We start from the raw sequence: 22,638 nt of genomic DNA on the forward strand, positions 1-22,638 counted from the left end.
TTTATAAAAATTGGTTTGCTTTGTAACTTCAAAATTAAGTCCATGACTCAATGACAGCAGTTGATATAGGTCAATTCTGATCGAGTCAAACATCATATGGTAGGATGAAGTCTCCCAGACCTGGTCCATCCCCAAGGCACAAAAGATTCAGTTTCTCCAGCTGTGGGGGGGCCCGGGGAGGGGGAATGACTTGGCACCGCATCACATACTTAAAATCCAATAGGGTTTCGTTAATGTAACACGGCACTGTGCGTCAAAGCATATCTTGGTGTAAGGGCGGTGAAATGGACAGAAAAAACATTATTTGTCTTTCATTTCCTGAATGCCTTATAAACATGCACAACAAAATGCTCCTGATCCCCTTCACCGAGGATGAAAACAACCCAGATGTGCCCTTTCCACCCGCTCCCCTGGTATAGGTGCTTGCACCTCAGCACTGAGGCTTGGAGTTGTCTTCTCAAATCATCATTGTCCGGTGGGAAATTCCCCGAGAAAGGCAACGTGGGCTAGGAAGTCTGTTACCAAAATAGAAATTAGTATTAAAAAGACCGATCCTACTCTCCCCTCCACCCTCTCACATAAGACAAAAACAAAAATAAAACCCCCGCAAACTTGCCCTACCATCGCTAACATCATACAAGCTCTGATCAAATGTGCTTCTCGATCATCTTTGAGGCAAGAGAGCGTCCGCGGTGCGTTTTCGGACCCTCATCTCCCACCCCAGGTCAAGCCAGGCCCCTGGACTGACAGGAAGGGCTGGCCGGACGTTGGCTTGGACCGGAATGGCGGTTATGCTCAACGAAACCGCTCACACTAAGGGTGAAAGTAACGAAGGGCCCGAGGTAACATGGCTTAGGTTGCGGGCAAGGCCTCCGAACTAAAGATAGGCAGGACTCGGAGGCAGTAGAGGCGGGAGAAGCAGCCCGGCCTAGGCCGCACCAGGCCGCGGAGTGGCCCTACGCTGCTTCCCCGACCAAGGCTGTGAGCCAGGCCTCAGAGAAGAGAGTTATCATTACCTGGACGGGTTCCTGCAGCACCGTCATCCTCGAGGATCACTTTCTGCAGTGCCTCAAGCCCCCCCGGTAGCGGCTCCGGCCCGGCCAGCCCCGGCTCATTTAAACTCACCAGCGACCGTTACCGGGGGATTGGGGAGGCCGAGCGTTGCCGAGCGCCTCCGAGCGGGACACGGAAATACCCGAAGTGGAGAAAGCCGAGCGGAAACGAGACGGAAAGGCCCGAAGTATGTCGGAAATACCCGAGGTGGGTCGACGAGGAAAAACCGTTGCCGGAAATTGTCGAGGATTACCGGAAACTACCGAGTCTGACCCTGAGCGTAAGTTCCTCTTCTCGGCCACGCCTTCAGCCACGCATACCACGCCCAATCGGCCGTCCTAGGGCTGGGCCACGCCCAAGCAGCAACCAGCAGGCTGGGCGTGGCGTGACGGAACTGGCGAGGAGCGTTACGTGGCGGGGCTGCAGTGTGGAGTCGCCACTCGGCCCTCCTGGATTTATTGGTGTGCAGTAGATTATAATATAGTAAAGGGTAAAACAGCAGAGTTTGGGGCTGACTATAATAAATCAACAAGTATTTGTCTATTGAGTTTAGATTATTCGTCCATTCCAAAAGTATCTACTCACGGCTCGGGGAAATCTAAAGAAATTTGGAAAGATTGCCACTCCCCAAAGATAAAGGATAGCTTGTCTTCAAGGAGAGTAAGGCCTATTTAAGGGAAAAGCAGTGGAACAGAGAACGCTATGTTACGTGGTGCCTATTATAAGTAATACACAAATTCAGAGAGGGAAATTGTGTTAAACTGAGGAAAGTTTTATGGAAGGGAAAAAAAGTTTAAATTGGAGTTTGAAGGATGGATAGAATTAGAGGAAAAGGAACTATAGGATTAAGTGGAGGGAAGAAAAATGAGATCAGTCTGCTAAGAAGGCATTAATTGGAAGTACTTAGGTGGAGAGATCATGGAAACGCTCAATAAGCCGTTAGAAAAAAAATTTTTTTTTTTTGAGATGGAGTTTCGCTCTTGCTACCCAGGCTGGAGTGCAATGGCGCGATCTCGGCTCACCGCAACCTCCACCTCCTGGGTTCACGCAATTCTCCTGCCTCAGCCTCCTGAGTAGCTGGGATTACAGGCACGCGCCACCATGCCCAGCTAATTTTTTGTATTTTTAGTGTAGACGGGGTTTCACCATGTTGACCAGGATGGTCTCGATTTCTTGACCTCGTGATCCACCTGCCTCGGCCTCCCAAAGTGCTGGGATTACAGGCGTGAGCCACCGCGCCCGGCCAGAAATTTTTGTTTTTGATAGGAGAGGCATTCCGCTGTGGTAGAAACAGTAGGGGATCTGAAATTCAGAGGCCTGGTTTTGAATTTTAGTTTTAGCACTGACAAGTCATAGGTCCTTAGGCAAATTATAACCTCTCTGAAATTCTTCTGTTCGCTTAGTTTGAAAAAAAAAAAAAAAGGATTAAGAGACTTCGATGTATCACCAATGTGGCTCTGTCTAGCACGCACTGTAGACTCTCATACCTTTCTGTCCCTCCTCTCCCCCCAAAAAAGTGAACCAGGGAACTGTTGAAATTTTGTTTTTCAGCAGATAAGGAAAACAGGTTTAAAAGTTTACTAGTCAGGAGTTCTCTAAGCTAGAAGTGGACTCATGATACATTCTGTTGCTTGGAAATTTCCCTTTATGGTTCCCACGTTTTATGCAGATGACGTTGTTAAAACAGGGCTGACAGAGCTACACTGCATCCTTCTCCACCGCCTTCTCTTGTCACTGTGTATGTACTTATAGTCCCTCAAAGGGCAGGTGCTAAGGTGATTTTTGACTGCCCTGTGCCCAGTTGCTTTAGCAGGATCATGCTGGATGACTTAGGGTGGTAACAGACTTTTATACTGGCCTATATAGTAGCCACTAGCTATTTAAAATTTAAGTTAAAAGAAAATGAAATTAAAAATGAAATCTTCAGATGCCCTAGCCACATTCCAGGGACTCAGTAGCCCTGTATGTGGCTAGTGACTGCCACACTGGACAATCACACAGATACAGGACATCACCAGCATTGGCTTGGCTAGGGCTGGAAGAGCCAAGATGGCTTCACTCACATGTCTAGGGTGTCAGTGCTAGCTGCTGGCTGAGTGCTTCATTTCTCCTCCACATGACCTTTCTCTTCACATTGGCCTCTTATCAGCCAGTAGTCTAGCTCCAGCTTCTTCACTTGGTGGCTGACAACAAAGTGGGCAAAAATAGAAGCTGTGAGGCCCCTTAGGCCTAGACCTGTGACCATTATTTCTTGTTGGTCAAAGTAAGACTCAGAGTCACCCTGAATTTACCAGGAAGAGAAAGAGAGTCCACCTCTTAATAAGAAGAGTGGCAAAGTAACACCACACAAGGCATGTGCCATGGGAGGGGTTGTTGGGTCATCTTTGGAAACAATGTACCATGCTAGCTGTGAGACGAGAGCATCTAACATTGGGAATGGAAAGGAAGAGTAAGAGCTATCACTCTTAAAATGTGACCCTCCCTCTTTTTTTTTTCTTGAGACAGTCTTGCTCTGTCGCCCAGGGTGTAGTGCAATGGTTTGATATAGGCTCACTGCAACCTCCACCTCATGGGTTCAAGCAATTCTGCCTCAGCCTCCTGAGTAGCTGGGATTACAGGTTCCATGCCCAGCTAATTTTTGTATTTTTTTAAGTAGGGGTTTCACCATGTTGGCCAGGCTGGTCTCAAACTGCTGACCTTGTGATCTGCCCACCTCAGCCTCCCAAAATGCTGGGATTACAGGCTGTGAGCCACCATGCCCGGCCAAAAATGTGACCCTTTTAACTGAACACAGTACTCCAGATTTATTCTGATCAATTCAGAATGCAGTTGGACTATTGTTTTTATTATCTGGACACGTCTATTAAAGTGGTACAGTTGTATTTACATTTTTAGCAGTCACATGACACTATTTGCTCATGCTAAACTTGTGTGATAATTTTACAAACTCAGCTGTTTTTTACACAACATGCTGCCAACCCAATTCTTGTATGTGTGCTGCTGAGTTTTGTAAACCTAAATGTAGGAACTTACCACAGAAGATACATAAAGATGATACTTTGTATGTGAAAATATGGATCTAGAGTCAGCATTTAAAGAGTCTCTGATGCGTGGCATTCTGGCTCATAGGTTTAGAATTTGCCTAAAGCTTTTTTTCTTTCTTTTTTTTTTTTTTAAGGAGCAGGCTGAGCCTCTTAGGGTCTGTGTCCTGATACTGTCCCAACAGGGTGACCAGGGGTGGAAAGACACAGGAACTCCAGGGTGCTAGGCTCTTTTTGTCTTTCCTTTTTTTCTTTCCTTTTCTTTCTTTTCTTTCTTTCCTTTCTTTCTTTCTTTTTTTTTTAGAGGGGAAAAAGAGAAAAAGAAGGGGAAAAAAAGAAAAAGAGGGAAAAAGGAATATTACTTCATTCCTAAAATGGGTTTCAATAATGGCCGATCAATATTTTGAGTGTTTAAAGTGGTTAATGCATATTTTATGTGTTTAAAATGGAGACCTCTATTGTGTTTATTTGTTCTGGCTCTGAGTTCAAGTTCTGGATATCGTTATCAATTTGTTGTCTCCTTGAATCTAAATCTCATTATGTGTCTTATGTATCTGGGTGTTAAGATCTCTTATTGTTACATTAATCCTTTTACCCTTGCATCCTTGTAGCTTTGAAATCTATTTTATTAAGTATGAGAATTGCAACTCCTGCTTTTTATTTATTTATTTTTGCTCTCCATTTGGTTGGTGAGTTTTTTTCCATCCCCTTGTTTTGAGTCTTTGTATATCTTTAGATATATCATTAGATTTTGTGGATAATGTATATTTTGTGTGTTTAAAATGGAGAGCTCTATTGAGTTTATTTGTTCTGGATCTTAGTTCCAGTCCCGGATATCGTTATCAATTTTCTGTCTCGTTGTATCTAAATCTCATTATGGGTCTTATGTATCTGGGTGTTAAGATCTCTTATTATTACATTAATCATTTTACCCTTGTATCCTTGTAGCTTTGAAATCTATTTTGTCAAATGTGAAAATTGCAACTCCTGCTTTTTATTTATTTATTTTTGCTCTCCATTTGGTTGGTACTTTTTTTTTCCAACCCTTTATTTTGAGTCTGTGTATATCTTTGGATATACCGTTAGATTTTGTCTGTATCTTTTGATTGGGAGATTTGGTCGATTTAAATTTAGGGTTGCTGCCATTTGCTATTAACTGGCTATTTTGTCCTTTCGTTGATGAAAATTCTTCTTTTTGTTAATGCTCTTTACTTTTTGGTGTATTTTTAGAAAGGGTCATACTGGTTGTTCCTTTCTGTGTATAATGCTTCTTTTAGAAGTTCTTGTAATGCAAGCCTGGTGGTAATAAAATCTCTGAGTACTTGCTTGTTCCTAAAAGATTTTATTTTTCCTTCAAATGTAAAGCTTAAATTGGCAGGATATGAAATTCTGGGCTGAAAGTTCTGTTGATTAAGTATATTGAATATTGGCCCCCACTCTCTTCTAGCTTGTAGGGCTTCCGTTGAGACATCTGCTGTAAGCCTAATAGGCTTCCCTTTATGGGTAACTTGATCTTTCTCTCTGGCTGCCCTTAATATTTTCTCCTTCGTTTCGATCTTGGTGAATCTAACGATTATGTGCCTTGGGGTTGGTCTTCTTGAGGAATATTTTTGTGGTGTTCTCTGTATTGCCTGGGGTTGAATAGTGTCCTGCTTTGCTAAATTAGGAAAATTTTCCTGGATAATGTCCTGGAGAGTATTTTCCAGCTTGAATTCATTCTCTCCGTCACATTCAGGTACACCAATCAAGCGTATATTAGGTCTTTTCACATAGTCCCATATTGCTTGGAGACTTTGCTCATTCCTTTTTATCCTTTTTTCTCTGTTCTTGTCTTGTCGTTTTCATTAAGTTGGTCTTCGACCTCTGATACCCTTTCTTCTGCTTGATCCATTCGGCTGTTTAAGCTTGTACATATTTCACTAAGTTCTCGTGTTGTATTTTTCAACTCCATAAGTTTATTTGTATTCCTCTCTATATTGTCTATTCTTTTCAACATTTCATCTAACCTTTTTTCCAAGTTCTTAGTTTCTTTACATTGGGTTAGAACAAGTTCCTTTAACTCCCAGAAGTTTCTTATCATCCACCTTTTAAAGCCTACTTCAGATAATGAAACACAGTCCCTTCCCATCAGGGCTTGTTCCGTTACTGATGAGTCCTTTTCCATCAGGGTTTGTTCGGTTGCTGATGAGTCCTTTTCCAACAGGGCTTGTTCCGTTGCTGATGGGTTCTGATTTTGAGTATACTCCGTCTTCTTAGGCTGTTTTTTTCCCTTCATTGTAGATGAACCGCCTTTCTAATTAGGTTTCTGAGTCGACATCCGACTTATTGATTCCCAGTGCTGGGATCCGAGCAACCCACTGTGGCAGCCTAAATAGCAGCGATAAGACTGATGGTGCTCTTCTGCCCGGGAATCTCTGGTCTGGCTTCCCTCTTGAGTCCGCAACAAGCGGCTCTGACTTCCCGGAGCTCCAAACTCCGGTCAGCAGGGGAACCAGTCCCGTTGGCTCTGCATGAAGAGCTGCTGTGCCTAGACGCCGGCAAAACCACTGCGGCGGCCACAAGAGTCGCGCTGGCGACCCGTGGGGCTCCTCCACTGGGAATCGGCTAATCGGTGAGTGACGAAAATTCGTCTAAAGATGTGGCGTCGTCTCGTTCTCTGAGCTTTCACTGGGAGCTACAATCCTGAGCTGTTAGTGGTCGGCCATCTTGGATCAATCTCCTCAGCTTTTTTTCTTTTATTAACCTAAAAAAGATCAGCCGGGCATGGTGACTCATGCCTGTAATCCCAGCACTTTGGGAGGCCCAGGCAGGTGGATTACGAGGTCAGGAGTTCAAGAGCAACCTGGTCAAGATGGTGAACCACCATCTCTACTAAAAGTACAAAAATTAGCTGGGCATGGTGGCAGGTGCCTGTAATCCCAGCAACTCGGGAGACTGAGGCAGAGAATTGCTTGAACCTGGGAGGCAGAGATTGCAGTGAGCTGAGATCACACCACTGCACTGCACCCTGGGCAACAGAGAGAGACTCTGTCTCAAACAAACAAATAAATAAAATTTAAAATGGAATAAAAAAGAGCATCTCCCTTCTGACTGTTGTTGACCAGCTTAATACATCTGTTGTGGTTTCTGCTTATCCACAGCAAAGCCATATTGTTTGACATACTTTGCTGGAGTATTTTGGAGCATTTTTACTTCCCTCTGCTCTTCATTGACCTACTTAAACTCACTATTCGTCAACGACTTGGGCATCCTGCTGTCATCCATTATCCAATATGTTTGGCTAGTGAGTGGAGTTGGATTACAACAAGCATTATTCCAAAACTGGAATTGGAAAAATATTTTTTCTCCTTAGCCTGCTTCTTGGTCTGTTTCATATTCAGTCAGATTTGGAGGCTGGCATTTAGGGAGCTATTCAAAAAGCTAGCTGTGGTATCATTAGCAAGATGTAGGTCTCACTGAAACAGCCCAGAGTAAGTGTACTCTTCTGAAGTCCTTAAGTTCTCCTTGTCTGCACCCTTCATTTTGTCCTTGTTGCATGTGGTCTTATGGACTCCTTACCTGACCTTGCACCCCCCACCACGGCCCCCCACCATGTTTACTTTGGTAAATCATCTCCTTCTTTTAGCTTCTCCAATGACACTATCTCCTAGCTTTCCTCCTACTGCTCTGTTTTTGTTTGTTTGTTTGAGAGAGTCTTGCTCTGTCATCCAGGGTGAGGTGCAATGGTGCTATCTTGGCTCACTGCAGCCTCCGTCTCCTGGGTTCAAGCGATTCTCCTGCCTCAGGCCCCTGAGTAGCTGGATTTACAGGTGCATGCCACCACGCCCAGCTAATTTTTGTATTTTTAGTAGAGATGGAGTTTCACCATGTTGGCTGGGCTGGTCTCAAACTCCTGACCTCAAGTCATCTGCCCACTTTGGCCTTCCAAAGTGTTGGGATTACAGGAGTGAGCCACTGTGCCTAGGCTGCTGCTCTGTTTTTTAAATCAGTTTCCTTTGCAGCCCCTTTGATGTTAAGAGTGCTTCAGGGAACTGTTCTAGGCCTTTTTCTCACCCTACACGTTCTTCCTAGGCAAACCTATACATTGTTTTTTGTTGTTTTTTTTTTTTTTTTCGGTGGAATCTCACTCTGTCACCCAGGCTGGAGTGCAGGAGTACAGTGGCGTGATCTTGGCTCACTGCAACCTTCGCCTTCTGGGTGCAAGCAATTCTTCTGCCTCAGCCTCCCAAGTAGCCGGAACTACAGGCACACGCCAACACGTTGGGCTAATTTTTGTACTTTTAGTAGAGATGGGGTTTTACCATGTTGGCCAGGCTGGTCTCAAACTCCCGACCTCAGGTGATTCACCCGCGTCGGCCTCCCAGAGTGCTGGGATTACAGGCATGAGCCACTGCACCCAGCCCTTATCCATTCTTGTGGCCCCAGTTTCTCCTCTACAAATGGTTTCAAAAATTTATGTCTCCAGTCAGACTACTTCTTAGAGCTCCAGGCCCAAGTGACTGTCAACAGGACATCTCTATCTGGATGTCTCACAGGTACTTTGTTCGGAATGGAATGCCTCATTCTCCATGCTTAAAATATTTCCTATCCCAGTTTAAGACATCACCATCTTTTCCATTGCCCAAAGGATTAGATAAGGGTTAGTTTAACAGGGTTTATACAGATGTCTTTCAGCTTCAGCTCTGTCTCTAGTGATAAGAATGGCTTTCTTCTGGTATAAGGAGGGCAACTTTCACATGGGAGTTTTGTCTCCTGGTATCAGTAAGAAAAAGGAAGGCCAGAGTGCTCTTCTTGCATATGCTATTTTTTAATTCCACGCTATTTTCAAAATAGTCCTTATGCCAAAGTGGCATATCTCAGTGTGGCATATTTTGACTCTACAACTCCAACATCTAGTCACAAAACCTGCCAATTTTACCTCCTAAATATACCTTCATGTTTCTTCCTGAGTGTTTCATACCTACCTCCAAAAATAAGTCTGATCGTGTTAGGACTCCTCTCCCTGTTTTCCCCCACCCCCCAAATTCAGGACTTATCTTCAGGATATATAGTCTGAACTCTGTTTTACAGGGTCCTCCAAGGTCTGGTACCTGCCTCTTTATTCAGCCTTATCTTACCCATCTCTCTTTTATATTCCACCTTCCAACTACGTGGAATTTCTTTTTTTTTTTTTTTAATAAAGGGTCTCCCTGTGCCACCCAGGCTGGAGGCTTACTATATAGCCTTGACATCCTAGGCTCTAGTGATTCTCTCACCTCAGCTTCCCAAGTGCTGGGACTACAGGTGCATGCCACCATGCCTGGCTATTTTTTGTATCTTTTGTAGAGACAGAGTTTCACCATGTTGCCCAGGCTCTTCTCAAACTCCTGAGCTGGAGCAGTCTCCTGTCTCAGCCTCCCAAAGTGCTGGGATTACAAACATAAGCTACTGCGCCCAGCTCCTTCATGGAACTTTTCTTTTTTTGAGACAGAGTCTCACTCTTGTCACCCAGGCTGGAGTGCAGTGGCACAAGCTCTGCTCACGGCAAGCTCCACCTCCCAGGTTCAAGCGATTCTCCTGCCTCAGCCTCCCAAATAGCTGGGATTACAGGTGCCTGCCACCATGCCTAGCTAATTTTTTGTATTTTTAGTAGAGACAGGCTTTCACCATGTTGGCCAGGCTGGTCTCAAACTCCTGACCTCATAATCCACTCACCTCGGCCTCCCAAAGTGCTGGGATTACAGGTGTGAACCACCATGCCTGGCCTGACCAGTTAAATTCTATTTATTCTTCAAGCCTCAGCTTCGATCTTCAATATCACATCCTCAGAATATTCCTAGGATCTAAATTCTTAGCTCCACCCTGTTATTTGCTCTCATGAGATTTTTGTTCTTTTCTTTCATATTATATATGGCATTTTAATCATATTTGTCTAATTTAAGCTCCATTGAAGGCAGGGACCTTGGCTTAACTATTATGTCCCCATCACCTAACTCAGTGCCTCACACAAATATTACAAATATACTAAAATATTATAAATATATAAATATTTGGCCGGGCGCGGTGGCTCAAGCCTGTAATCCCAGCACTTTGGGAGGCTGAGGTGGGTGGATCACGAGGTCAAGAGATCGAGACCATCCTGGTCAACATGGTGAAACCCCGTCTCTACTAAAAATACAAAAAATTAGCTGGGCATGGTGGCACGTGCCTGTAATCCCAGCTACTCAGGAGGCTGAGGCAGGAGAATTGCCTGAACCCAGGAGGCGGAGGTTGCGGTGAGCCGAGATCGCGCCATTGCACTCCAGCCTGGGTAGTAAGAGTGGAACTCTGTCTCAAAAAAAAAAAAAAAATAATAATAATTATATATATATATATATATTTGAAATATCTGATGATTGAATGACTTCACCAATTAATTTTACCTCACTGATCTAAACATGAGGCTTTTTTTTTTTTTTTTAACTTTCCCTTTCTGGGCCCAGAGAATATGCTGGTCTTGCACCTAAGTCCTTAAGGGATTTAAAGTCAAGGCAGTATCTGAAGTATTGAGGCTAATCAGAAAATGCATCTTGATTGAGATGAGCTCTGAGATGTGCTAAACAGCCTATGACTAGGAAGACTAGGGCTGACTCAAAAGCACAGGGAAATAAAGAAACTACAGACAGCCCCCAAGTTATGATTTTTTGACTTTACTATGGTGTAGAAGCAATATGCATTCAGTGGAAACTGTACTTCAGCTACCTATGCAACCATTCTGTGTCTCACTTTCAGTACATGAGATATTCAACACCTTATTATGAAGTTGGATTTGTCTTAGATGACTTTGCCCAGCTGTAGGCTAAGGTGAGCATTTTGAGCACATTTAAGTTAGGTTTGGCTAAACTATGATGTTTGGTAGGTTAGGTTTATTAAATGCATTTTTGACTTGATATTTTCAACTGACGGTAGATTAATTGGGGGTCAGGGAGCATCTGTAATAAAGGCAGGAGACTATAAGCAAATTAGCTTGTCTGGACTGGAGGCTGTATAAGCTTGGTTGAAATGGTGGTGTTGGAGACAGCTGATAAAAACCTTTGGGTTCCTGGCTGATGACTTTAGTTTTAATAAAATAGACCTAAGGAGCTGTTGATGATTGAGCTGGAGAGTGACCTCATGAGAACAGAATTTGAGAAAGATTATGCTAACAGCTGAGGATTATGTGCATTGGAGGAGAAAAAGACTAGGGGCTGGGAATGCAGCAGAGAGGCTGCCAGGGAGTCTGGGCAACTCTAAATGTTCACTATTCTAGGATCCTAGATGGTTGAATCTGAAAAAGATAGAAAATTTAAACAGTTTTGAGTTACTGATTTAAAATGAGAAATATTCTTATCCAATTCCTTGTCCTGAAGGCATTCAAATTCTAACCAGAGGCTGCTTGCTGAGTACAGACTTAGAACAAAAAGGGTAAATTTAATGATCTTAGTGGCTATTGTCTCTTTTTTTCTCAGAAGTGATGTATATACTTGACTACTAGATAAAAAATATCTATAGTGCCTGGAGTGGATGGCCACCAAATAATAGGTTCTTTGCTTCTCTCTTTTCTAACTAGGTTCTAAGCAGCCTAATTTTTCTCTGGGTAAATTACAGAGCAATGTATTAAACACAGATTGATTATATTTTAGTATTGAGTATCCACCATAGTTGCCTTGATAGACTTTGTTTGTGTTACAGATATGTGATTTGGGAGATAGAGGCTGATCTAGGTTTAAACCAGACTGAGTTTGGAGAGCCTCAGATGAAAAATATCCAAAGGTTAATTGAAAACGTGAAGCTTGGCCAGGTGCAGTAGCTCACGCCTGTTATCCTAGCACTTTGGAAGCCCAAGGCAGGAGGCTCACTTGAGGCCAGGACAGCCTGGGCAACAAAGCGAGACCCTAATTTATTTAAAAAAATAAAAAATTAGCAGGGCCATCTCTTTCATCAATGTTTCCTTGCTTCCTTGTCCCCTTGGACGCTAGGCTTCTTTCTCAGAGAGAACCCCTGTGTCAGTTCTGCCAGCTCTCACTGCTGTCTTAGAGTCCTGCATTCTAGTCTCAGGTTGGTCATCACTCAGTATGACGTTGGGCAAGTCACCCATTTCTCTCTGGACCTCTGAAGTCCCTTGTAGCTGTTAGCATATCTGGGATGATGCAGTTTGGATAACTGGTGAGGATTCCAACTTACTCTCTGCTGCTTTGTGTACCAAACACCAGCTATCCTGCCCTCTGCTTTAGATCCCTAGGTAGACTCTAACCCACCTTAGGCAGGGCCCCTCCCAGCACCTTTTAACAGGATTCAGCTCACACATATGTCACTAGACAGCACTGCCTTGAGTGCAGCACAGAAATGAGCTTCAACCATTTAAACAATTGAGCAATGAGGCCAACATATAGCATTCTCCACCTATGCTAAAGCAGCCAAGGAAATGAAGTTTGAGGGGATGATTTAAATTGTTGGCAGGGCACCGTGGCTCATACTGTAATCCCAGCACTTTGGGAGGCCAAGGCAGGTGGATCACTTGAGGTCAGGAGTTCAAGAACAGCCTGACCAACATGGTGAAACACTGTCTCCACTAAAAATACAAAAATTAGCTGGGCATGGTGGTGGGCACCTGTAATCCCAGCTACTCAGGAAGCTGAGGCAGGAGAATAGCTTGAATCTGGGAGGCAGAGTTTGCAGTGAGCTGAGATTGCACCATGGCATTCCAGCCTGGGCAATGGAGTGAGACTCTGTCTCAAAAAATAAATAAATAAAAATAAAGTGTTGCGAGAGCTAGTTTTACTGTGGTCCTTGAACTTCGATTTTTAGATACCTTTCCCCTCCTTTTCTGCTTTCATCTTTGGTGTTTGGGCCCTTATGGGTTATTGAGCCTTCAGGTTATTCATTGCTTTTTTTCTCCCTCCTTTGTGGGAAGGGATCTAATATACAGAGGATTGGGTTAATCATTCTCTTGATTTATGGCTTCTTTCTTTAGTGGTCCATGCAAGACATTTCTTGTTTAATTACTTATTTATTTTCTTTTATTTCATTGCCCTGTCCATCCAAACCACACCCACTATAGGCAATTATTGAATATTTTTAATGTGTATTTTTTTGTTTATATGTGTTCTTGGATAATGGGTAATGTGTGAATTATTTAGTATGTGTGAATTATTTAAAATTTTAATAATATTTAGCTCAATACACCCAAAATGTTATCAACATGCCATCAATATGAGATATGTTACAGTCTTTTTTTTTTTTTTGAGACAGTTTTGCTTTGTCACCCAGGCTGGAATGCAGTGGCTCGATCTCAGCTCATGGCAATCTCTGCCTCCTGGGTTCAAGTGATTTTCCTGCCTCAGCCTCCTGAGTAGCTGGGATTACAGGTATGTGCCACCATGTCCAACTAGTTTTTGCATCTTTAGTAGAGATGGGGTTTCACCATGTTGGCCAGGCTGGTCTTGAACTCCTGAGCTGAAGTGATCCATCTGCCTTGGCCTCCTAAAGTTCTGGGAATACAGGCACCGCGCCTTGCCCACATTCTTTTTTTGTACTTCAAAATCCAATATGTATTTTACTGTTATAGCATATCTCAATTTGGATGGTAAATTTTCATTAGAAATACTTAATCTGTATTTAGATTACATAAAATGCACAGTTCAAAAAGTAGATTCATATACCTAAGTTGTTCCAAGCATACTTAAAAGTTTCCTAATAATCAAGTATCAAAAAAAGTATTTTTCTTTAATGTTTGCATGCAAACTGACAAAACTACTTCATTTAGCTGTATTAGTCATATTGTCATATTTATTTTAGCAGAATTGACTTGACTTTGAAGCAAAAACATATCAGTTTTGAAACTACATCTGTCCAGGTTAAGTAAATTCACTAACTCTTGTGTCAATTCAGCATTATTAACTTGAAATTCAAAGAGATATTGTGTAAATTGAAAAAGCAACTCTAAATATATAAATATTAACAAAAAGCAACTCTAAATTTATTAATATCAACAAAGCATTCTTTAAACTTTACTTGTTTTTGTAGCTAATTTACATAATACTGTTTATTACAATTAGAATCTTCTGCATATTTATGTTGAAAGAATGTGTATTGATGTGTATTATGAAAGGTTTCAACTTTAGCATAAATTTTTTTTTGCTGCAAAAGGTATAGCATAAATTCTTGTACCTCTCTAGATAAGTCAGAGATGTTTTCTTTCCTGAAGCTTAAATTTATGTATTTATTTACTTGTAGACAAAGTCTCATTCTGTTGCCCAGGCTGGAGTGCAGTGGCATAATCTTGGTTTACTGCAGATGCCACCTCCCTAGTTCAGGCAATTCTCCTGCCTCAGCCTCCTGAGTAGCTGGGATTACAGGCACGCGCCACCACACCCAGCTAATTTTTGTATTTTTAGTAGAGAGAGAGTTTCACCATGTCAGTCAGGCTGGTCTTGAACTCCTGACCTCAAGTAATCTGCCTACCTCAGCCTCCCAAAGTGCTGGAAATACCTAACTAAAACATTTCTACTTCTATCCTTCATATCTCTTTTTAAAAATTGTCAATTAAATATAAACGTACTATCCTCCAGTTTTTCTTTTATGTTTTCTATTTCTTTGCCTTCTTTTTTTCCTTCTGGGGGATACTCTCTCTTGTGTTTTTAATTCCCTAATTGTTTCCCAGCTGTATGGATTCTACCAATTTTGAAATCTATTGTGTGCTCTATTTTGGCGACTAATTTTTCATACATAACATATCTGCTTGTTTTTTAAAAAATGTCATCTATTATACTTTTATAGTTGATATTCTGTTTGTTCTTTACATTTTCTTGTCCTGGTGTCATATTAGTAATATTTTCCTTTATCTCTTTTAGCATGATTTTGGGGCTACTTTTATTTTCATTTTTTTAGATTTTGTTGGGGCTACTTTTAAAATCTTGGTCCATCTGTTGTCATATTGCCACTTAAGGTACACTGTGTAATCGAGTAAGTTGTATGCTTTTGGATTAGGTGCCTTGCTATTTTGTCCTTGGCCATGTAGGTTGTTCTGTCCAACAATACAAACTAGTGCCATTGAGCTTAGAAGTTGAAGGTTGGGGGTGAATGAGCCCTAAAACTGAGAGCCCTAGGCCCCAAAGTCTCACATCAGTCAGGCTCAGCCTCATAAAATAACTCTTCATGTCAGGGCTTCACCCTTTGCCCTCCAGCCAGGGAAAAGCGGCTTTAGGAGTACAGGCGTGAGCCACTGTGCCTGGCTGAAACACTTTGTAGGTTGTAATTCACCTGCCCTGGAAATTTAGAGGTTTAACAGTTTTCTAATAAGGGTTAAGGAGGAGAATATCTATCTAGAGTTGGGTTGCCTCCGTAGCTGTTTTTATCACAAGCACAGTGTATCTCCAGTGCTTTGCTGTTACTCTTACCAACACCTGGACCACAATTTCAGTCATGGCAAGTGAGGGAGTAGCACTGTTTGTTATAAGACAGTGGTGGAAGAAAAGAAATCAGAACCCTGACAGCTCCTTTTCTTTTTTTAATCATTCCACAGCTGTGCCTGGCCACTTCCTGCCCCTACTCAAAGCTACCCCTCTACCACACACACACCAATTCAAAACAAGGCCCTCTCCTTGGGGTTTCTCGAGAGATTTCTTGGGGTTTCTTCATTTCTTGTATTTTCTCTCTGTAATTCTTCTGCAGGTGATCTTGGGATGGGGAGCCACAGTCACAGTAGTTCAATAAGGATCCAAGCTTAAAGATCTTCAGTATTTGCTCTGTGCTAGACACTGTTCTATGTGTGCCACCTGTATTAACTCATTTAATCCTCACAACTACCTTGTGTAGTTATATTAACAGCCCTATTTTACCGATGAGAAAACTGAGGCATAAAGAAGTTAAAAAATAGCCAGATGTGAGGTGTGGTAGTACATACCTGTAGTCTCAGCTACTTGAGAGACTGAGACGTGAGAATCACTCGAACCCGGGAAATGAAGGCTGCAATGAACTATGATTCACTGCTGTACTCCAGCCTGGGTGACAAAGTGAGACCCTGCCCTCCCACAAAAAAAATGTTAACTAAGCCAGGACTCTAAACGAGGCAGTCTGATTCATGAGTCACCCTTAACTTCTGCCTTGCAGTAAAACCCAAATTATCCAGTACTCTATCTGGGGACAATTGACATAGTGTTGGCCAGGGCATTGCCCCATGATGTCCAGGCTTATGAGACATTGGTCAGAGGAGAGAGAGAGAGGGTGACAGGAACAAAGCATTAAGAGCCAGCTGGCTGTCAGTAGCATTTGATCCCAGGCAGGAGATTCTAATTCTAAGCAGGACACAGACAGGCTCTGTGTGGTTAGAGATGAAGGGAGGAGGAGTAGGAGGAGTGAGTGTTTGCAAGCTCAGCCCACATGAGGGCTGATGTCAGTCCTCTTTTGTGCATTTGTGTTCGAATTTGATGTCTGATGTAAACCAGTTGGTGTTAAATTCTGTCCTGCGTTTTCAATCCCCTGAATTGGGAGTCCCTCATGGGAGCATTTGGGTGGGCCTCAGCAGCTCTGGCTCAGGAACCACCAGATGCTTCCTAGAGAAAGTTGTTCGGCTGCCAGTACCTACTGCCACACTTGCCTCTTCACACTTCTACATCTCCTTCTTTCCTTTGCTCGGATGGGTCAACACATATTGTAGGGCAAGCCCGTGTCATAGGACCTGTAAGGATACTCTCGATTGGTAAGATTTGAAGGTGAAAGTCACTGACCATGAAACAGAATGAAGACCACAAGAAGGTGGAAGCTTGGACTCTAGTTACTGGGCTCCAATGAACCGTGGCGTCATGAATTTTAGTAAAAACAAGGCCAGGGGTTGATGTCTTGCTTCTTCATGCCTGGCTCTTTCCCTGAAGCCACAGCTCTCCTCCAGTTGTTTCTGAAGTGCCAGGCACTTTTTTTCGCGGGAGCTGCTGAAAACAAATCAGAAACTGATTTGAGGAGCATCTCCTCCCCTGATGGGGCACCTGTGGCCTAAGGTTTCAAGTGATTGGATGCCTTCTCTGAGTGTTCTCCGTCAGGCAGGCGGCCTGGCCCTAGAGACATGCCATATGCTTTTGGAGCCACAAATATTTCACACCATGAGCTCCCAGCTGCTGCCCTTCCCCCCTCTTCCATTCCTTTCCACCTCTTCCTCATTCCTAATCCCATACCTTAAAATCCCTTTAGCTACTGTCACCTTACCTTGCCCCTTTCTCATGTGGACCTCACTCTGGAAGTTCCAGATCTGGGAAGCCTTAATGCACTTCTAGCTTCAACCTGCTTGGCAAACGAAAGTAAAATGAACGTCTGTGAATGTTTCTTACATGGCGGAGGTTGTTTGCAGTGCCTTACGTTATTTCATACAAACCTCATGACAACTTGAAAAGGAAATGTTTATTCTCAGAGGTCCTGAGGCTACTCAGGCTTAGATTAGGAAGTGCCAAAACCAGGCTTCAGACCCATCACTGTCTACCTCCAGAGTCCACAGTCTTTGTATGATTTTTGGATGTCTCCAGAGCCCCATTCAGCTTTCTCAGCTTTCTAACCTCATAGCTCTGTTCCCATGCAGAATCGGTATTTCGCTTCTTGGAGTTCAGAAAAGAAAGAGGGGGTGGGGAGGAAATAAAGGAAGAAAAGAAAAGAACAACCTTTCAGCTTTTTTTTTTTTTTAAGGAGAATACATCTTTGTAGCATAACTATAATAATAACATAACAATAACTTAATTTGTTGTGTGTGCATGTGTGTTTTAACTGGAAGGGGGCATGTGTCATTCAGTGATTATTTAAAAAAATGTTAAGCCAGCTGGGCGCGGTGGCTCATGCCTATAATCCCAGCACTTTGGGAGGCCGAGGCAGGTGGATCACGAGGTCAAGAGATCGAGACCATCCTGGTCAACAAGGTGAAACCCCGTCTCTACTAAAAATACAAAAAATTAGCTGGGCATGGTGGCGCGTGCCTGTAGTCCCAGCTATTTGAGAGGCTGAGGCAGGAGAGTTGCTTGAACCCAGGAGGCGGAGGTTGTGGTGAACCGAGATCGCGCCATTGCACTCCAGCCTGGGTAACAAGAGCGAAACTCCATCTCAAAAAAAAAAAAAGTTAAGCCATGGAACCATTAGAAAATGATACCATGAAATACAATAAAGACCATAAGAAGGTGGAAGCTCAGACTCCAGTTACTGGGTGGTGGTGACTGAAGTGATGGTGGTGGAAGGAGCTCCAAGGCCTGGCCTTTCTATGTCCCTTGCAGACAGAAGCATGTCAGTGGAGTCTCAGGATTCTGTTGAACATGGTGGGAAAGCTCCTGATTATTTTTCCTTTTAAAATAAGCCAGCTGAGGCCCAGAGAGGGGAAGTGGCTGGCAAAGTCAGGACTAGTGCCTGAGTCTCCCAGCTTCTATCCTTCAGCTTTTTACAGAAATCTCAGGTTGTATATTTTTGCACAAACTCTGCAGGATGCGGTCCAGGGAGGGATGCAGGTGGAGGCAGAGAGGGTGGAGGGCCTGGGCTTCCTCTTTTTCTCCTTCCTCATCACCAACAACCTAAACTCCCAAACCACATGGGGAATGAGGTAGGTCAGGGAGAGGACTGACAGGGATTACAGAAGAGTTCAAGTGAAGGTACAAGGGATCAAGTTTGGTAGCTGACAAGGAAGAGAGGTGAGGTAGAAGATGAGGGGAGGTGGTGAGGTAAACAGAGCAAAGAAGCTGCCCTTGCAGTTCAGGACCAGGGCTGAACTAGAGTCTGGGCCCTGGTCTTGTTCTAGTTCCCTTTGAGCAAGTCCTGGCCCTTTTTCCTGTCTGTTTCCTTTGAAGGCTTCTATGCCACCACCAGTGAGCATGTACAGGCTACAGGAGAAGCAGTGAAAAGCAGGGTGCTACAGAGAGCACTGCACCCTGGGAACCAGAATTAGCTGGCCCAGCTCTGCCTATAAGTAGCTGAATGTCTTGAGACAACTTAAATGTTTCCCTGGACCTTAGCTTCCTTGTCTGTAAAACAGGATGGGACCACATGACCTCTAAGGATCCTTCTGGCTCTGAAAGCAATGATCTGGGGCATGAAGCCTGTGGTTAGAGAGCTGGGGAATGGGCAGGTGTGGGCTCCAGGGCATCCAGCATTGCAGGCTTAGCAGCTAACAGCAACCGGGTGTTCTGTGGTCTAGCAATCTTATTTTATAGGTGAGGAGACTGGCCCTAGAAAGGCAAAGTGATTTTTTTTGCTTCTCTCAGCTTTATTCCCGTTTTTCCTCTGAACTGGAGTCTAAAGATTCAGCACATAGCAGTTTTGTGTAGTGGATACATACACATTTTTGTTGTTAGTTTTCTGAATGTTTGACTTTCAAAGTTTTTTTTACATAAACAGTAAATGCTCGTTATGAAAATTTCCATTAATACAGGAAGTGAAAAAGTAAAAAACTGTGAAGTGCTGTTATCCTCCCACCTTGCCCACTGGGTCCCCAGAGGTGTCTCTGTAAACAGTTCAGTGTGTATCCATCCTGACCTTTCCAGTGAATGCACAAACTTGTATGCCCTTCCCCCACAACTGGATTATCATATACATTATTCAAGCATAAACTTTGGAATCAGACATACCTAGAGTCTAATCCCAGCTCATAGCTAATTATTTGCATGACCTTGGCTAAAGTTATTCAACCAGTTTTAGATTCAATCTCCCCAAGTGTAAAATGAAAATAATAATAGTATCCACCTGGCCCGAAGTGGCAGTTTACACCTGTAATCCCAGCATTTTGGAAGGCCGAGGCTGGTGGATCGCTTGAGCTCAGGAGTTCAGGACCAACCTGGGCAATTTAGCAATACCTCATCTCTACTAAAAACAAACAAAAAATACCCCCAAAATTAGCTGGGTGTGGTGGTGCCCACCTGTAGTCCCAGCTACTCGGAAGGCTGAGGTGGGAGAATTGCTTGAGCCAGGAAAGGAGAGGCTTCAGTGAGCAGTGATTGCACCACTGCACTCTCACCTGGGCAACAGAGCGAGACCTTGTGTCTGTTAAAACAAGCAAACAGGGCTGGGCATGGTGGCTCACATCTGAAATCCCACCGCTTTGGGAGGCTGAAGCGGGTGGATCATGAGGTCAAGAGACTGAGACCATCCTAGTCAACATGGTGAAACCCTGTCTCTACTAAAAATACAAAGGTTAGCTGGGCATGGTGGCATGTGCCAGTAGTCCCAGTGCCTCAGGAGGCTGAGGCAGGAGAATTGCTTGAACCCAGGAGGCAGAGGTTGCGGTGAGCCGAGATTGCATCATTGCATTCCAGTCTGGGCAACAAGAGTGAAACTCCGTCTAAAAAAAAAACACAATAACAGCAAGCAAACAAAATAGTATCTACCTTATAGGATCGTGGTAAAGATTTAATGAGATTTCATATGAATAGCACTTAATACCAGTAGCGCTGGTACTGGTAGTAGTAAGCACTACACACACATACCCACACACACACACCGACACACACAGAGCACAGAATGAGTTAGACATAGAGTGAAAACTAGACCCCAAGTTTTCTGACTCTCAGTCTCCTTGACTTTCTACCACACCTCTCTGCTTCTCTCCTAGGTGCCTAGGCATGGGTTAAAGGCTCACTACTCGTTGAATGAATGATTGAGGTGGTGGGGGTGGGGTAGATCTAGGGATCTGAGGTCTGTGGAGTTTCTGGGATGCCTGCTCTGGAAAATGGAGGCTTTCTCCCTGTGAGTTGTGGGGTGTGGGGCAGTGTGGGTTGTCTGGACCAGCTGTTGCTTCAGAGCTCCATGCCTGGAGAGTTGGGCCTCTGGGCAGAGCTGAGGGCCCAGAGTGGCTCTCAGCTTAAAGGATCTTGGCTTAGAAGGAATGCACAGTGGGCTCCCTCTGCTCAGGAGGGGCTAAAAAAAGCCTCCCCCTCCCCTGGGCTTTGTGTGAGGGTTATCAACTGCTCAAGTCAGCTCATCTGTCTGGCTGCTCTGGCATATTTGAGAAGGTCTGTTTTCCTGGTCCTTCTGGGTTTCCACCAATTGGCAGGAAGAGATCAGCCTGTTCTAGAGGTGAAGAGAGAGGTGTGGGGTGAAGGGGAGGGGGCTGGTGGCCCCAAACCTGGTGACAATACACAGTTGTCAGCTGCACCCTGCTGGCGTTTCTTCCTTTTATAGTCAGCAGCAGTTGCTCTTGCTGTCACCCAGCCCCTCTGTGGGGGCTCCTGCGCAGGATAAAAGGGAAGGGAGGCGGCCCAGGCTCCTATCTCGTCTCCCAGATGCCACGTCTCTTGGTTTCTTCTTAGATCACTCCTCTGACAAAGATCCCAACAAGACAACATGGCTCCCAAGAAGCCTGAGCCTAAGAAGGAGGCCGCCAAGACAGCTCCAGCTCCAGCCCCTGTGCCAGCCCCTGCTCCAGCTCCTGAGCCTCCCAAGGAACCTGCTTTTGACCCCAAGAGTGTAAAGGTAAGTGAGGCTCAGGCATTGGGATGGATGTGGGATGACATTCAGAGTCCTTTTTCTCTGGAGTTTAGAGATCTACTTCACGTGGGCTGGACTGGGATGAGGACTAGGGCGTCCATGCCACAGGTGACAGTCCCATGGGGCAGTGGGGAGGGTGTTGGGGCTGAGGAGGGGGATATTGGGCCATAAACCTTTTCCATCAATAATGAGGTGCTGCTCTGAGGGAGACCTGTTCTGCTACCCTAGATTTGTGCACCTAAGCTGGGAATGGGGTCGGGGGGAGGTACAACCAACCACCCTTCCACCCTTTTTTAAGGCATTGTGAGGACCACCATAGCAATGTAAAAGAGACTAGCTAGCCTTTTCCTAGGAGGTAGTGGGATGTCTTTATGGAGAACAGACACATCATGGCAGCTGCCAGTGTAGCTTGGAGTAAGTGATATAAGCAGTCAGGGAATGTCCTGCCTGTTCACAGAGGACAAACACTCTTATGGCAGGTGAGGGCAGGGTGGAAAGGAGGTTGTGGTTAAGGTAAGAGGAGCCTGGATTCCTCTCTTTCTGTTTCCTTAGCCTGGGTTCCTATCTGTAGCATACAGAGGACTGGCCCACCCCAGGCTGAGACCCTCTCTCCAGTCTTGTCAGGAATTGGGCCTGGTTCCTCTGCCCCACCCTGCTCTCCTCACACAAAACATTCCTCTCTCTGGAGCTGGTGTGGGCTCTGCCTGCTGACTCAGTCATTTTAGACCTCCCACCTCTCTGGCCCAGCTGCTAAAGGAATGGAACTGGGGGGAGAGGGGTGAGCTGAAGAGGGAGGGGCCAGAGACCTCTGGAGAGGAGCAGTTTTAAGCCTTGGCACCAGAATGGGAGAGGTCAAGTGGCTACTGGTATGAAGAGCTATTAATAACAGGTTGTGAGTGCTGAGCCCCCAGGGATCTCAGCCTTAGGATAGGGCTGGGGGTGGCAAAGGATCAGGTCAAAATAAGAGCACAGGACCAGGTTCTGTGACAAGCAGGCAGGGAAACCAAAATCCAGAGCCCTAATCGTATGACCTCTCTACCCTCTGAGGATTCCTCCTGTACCCGAAGCTGGGGATACCCTATAATTATTATGTCAAAGACCTAGT

At 44.4% G+C, this 22,638-nt stretch overlaps 2 protein-coding genes across 30 annotated transcripts in view; one reads left to right on the forward strand and one right to left on the reverse strand.

Annotated features, from left to right (window-relative positions):
* CDC27 (cell division cycle 27) overlaps window positions 1-1,166 on the reverse strand; it is a 73,380-nt gene extending 72,214 nt beyond the window's left edge. For 18 of the 20 annotated variants that reach the window (XM_078373417.1, XM_078373414.1, XM_078373415.1 and 15 more), the window contains exon 1: window positions 1,017-1,166. Coding sequence is in view for 13 of the 20 variants with exons in the window: in XM_035300282.3 (XP_035156173.1) it covers window positions 1,017-1,043 (27 nt within the window). In the remaining 7 variants the exon portion in view is untranslated. Of the gene's footprint in view, window positions 1-427; window positions 516-1,016 lie in introns of all 20 variants that reach the window. The other 2 variants (XM_078373412.1, XM_078373416.1) reach the window with 1 other exon arrangement.
* Window positions 1,167-1,369: 203 nt separating this feature from the next.
* The window catches only part of MYL4 (myosin light chain 4), a 34,547-nt gene continuing 13,278 nt past the window's right edge, over window positions 1,370-22,638 (forward strand). For 2 of the 10 annotated variants that reach the window (XM_054255970.2, XM_017972444.4), the window contains exons 1-3: window positions 1,370-1,514; window positions 13,344-13,459; window positions 21,356-21,518. In XM_054255970.2, coding sequence (XP_054111945.1) covers window positions 21,390-21,518 — 129 coding nt within the window. In that variant the 5' untranslated portion in view covers window positions 1,370-1,514; window positions 13,344-13,459; window positions 21,356-21,389. Of the gene's footprint in view, window positions 1,515-13,343; window positions 13,460-20,994; window positions 21,123-21,314; window positions 21,519-22,638 lie in introns of those variants that run through there. The other 8 variants (XM_054255971.2, XM_035300293.2, XM_035300286.3 and 5 more) reach the window with 4 other exon arrangements.

The sequence above is a fragment of the Callithrix jacchus genome, chromosome 5 (genome assembly GCF_049354715.1).
Source record: "Callithrix jacchus isolate 240 chromosome 5, calJac240_pri, whole genome shotgun sequence".
Lineage (NCBI taxonomy): Eukaryota > Metazoa > Chordata > Mammalia > Primates > Cebidae > Callithrix > Callithrix jacchus.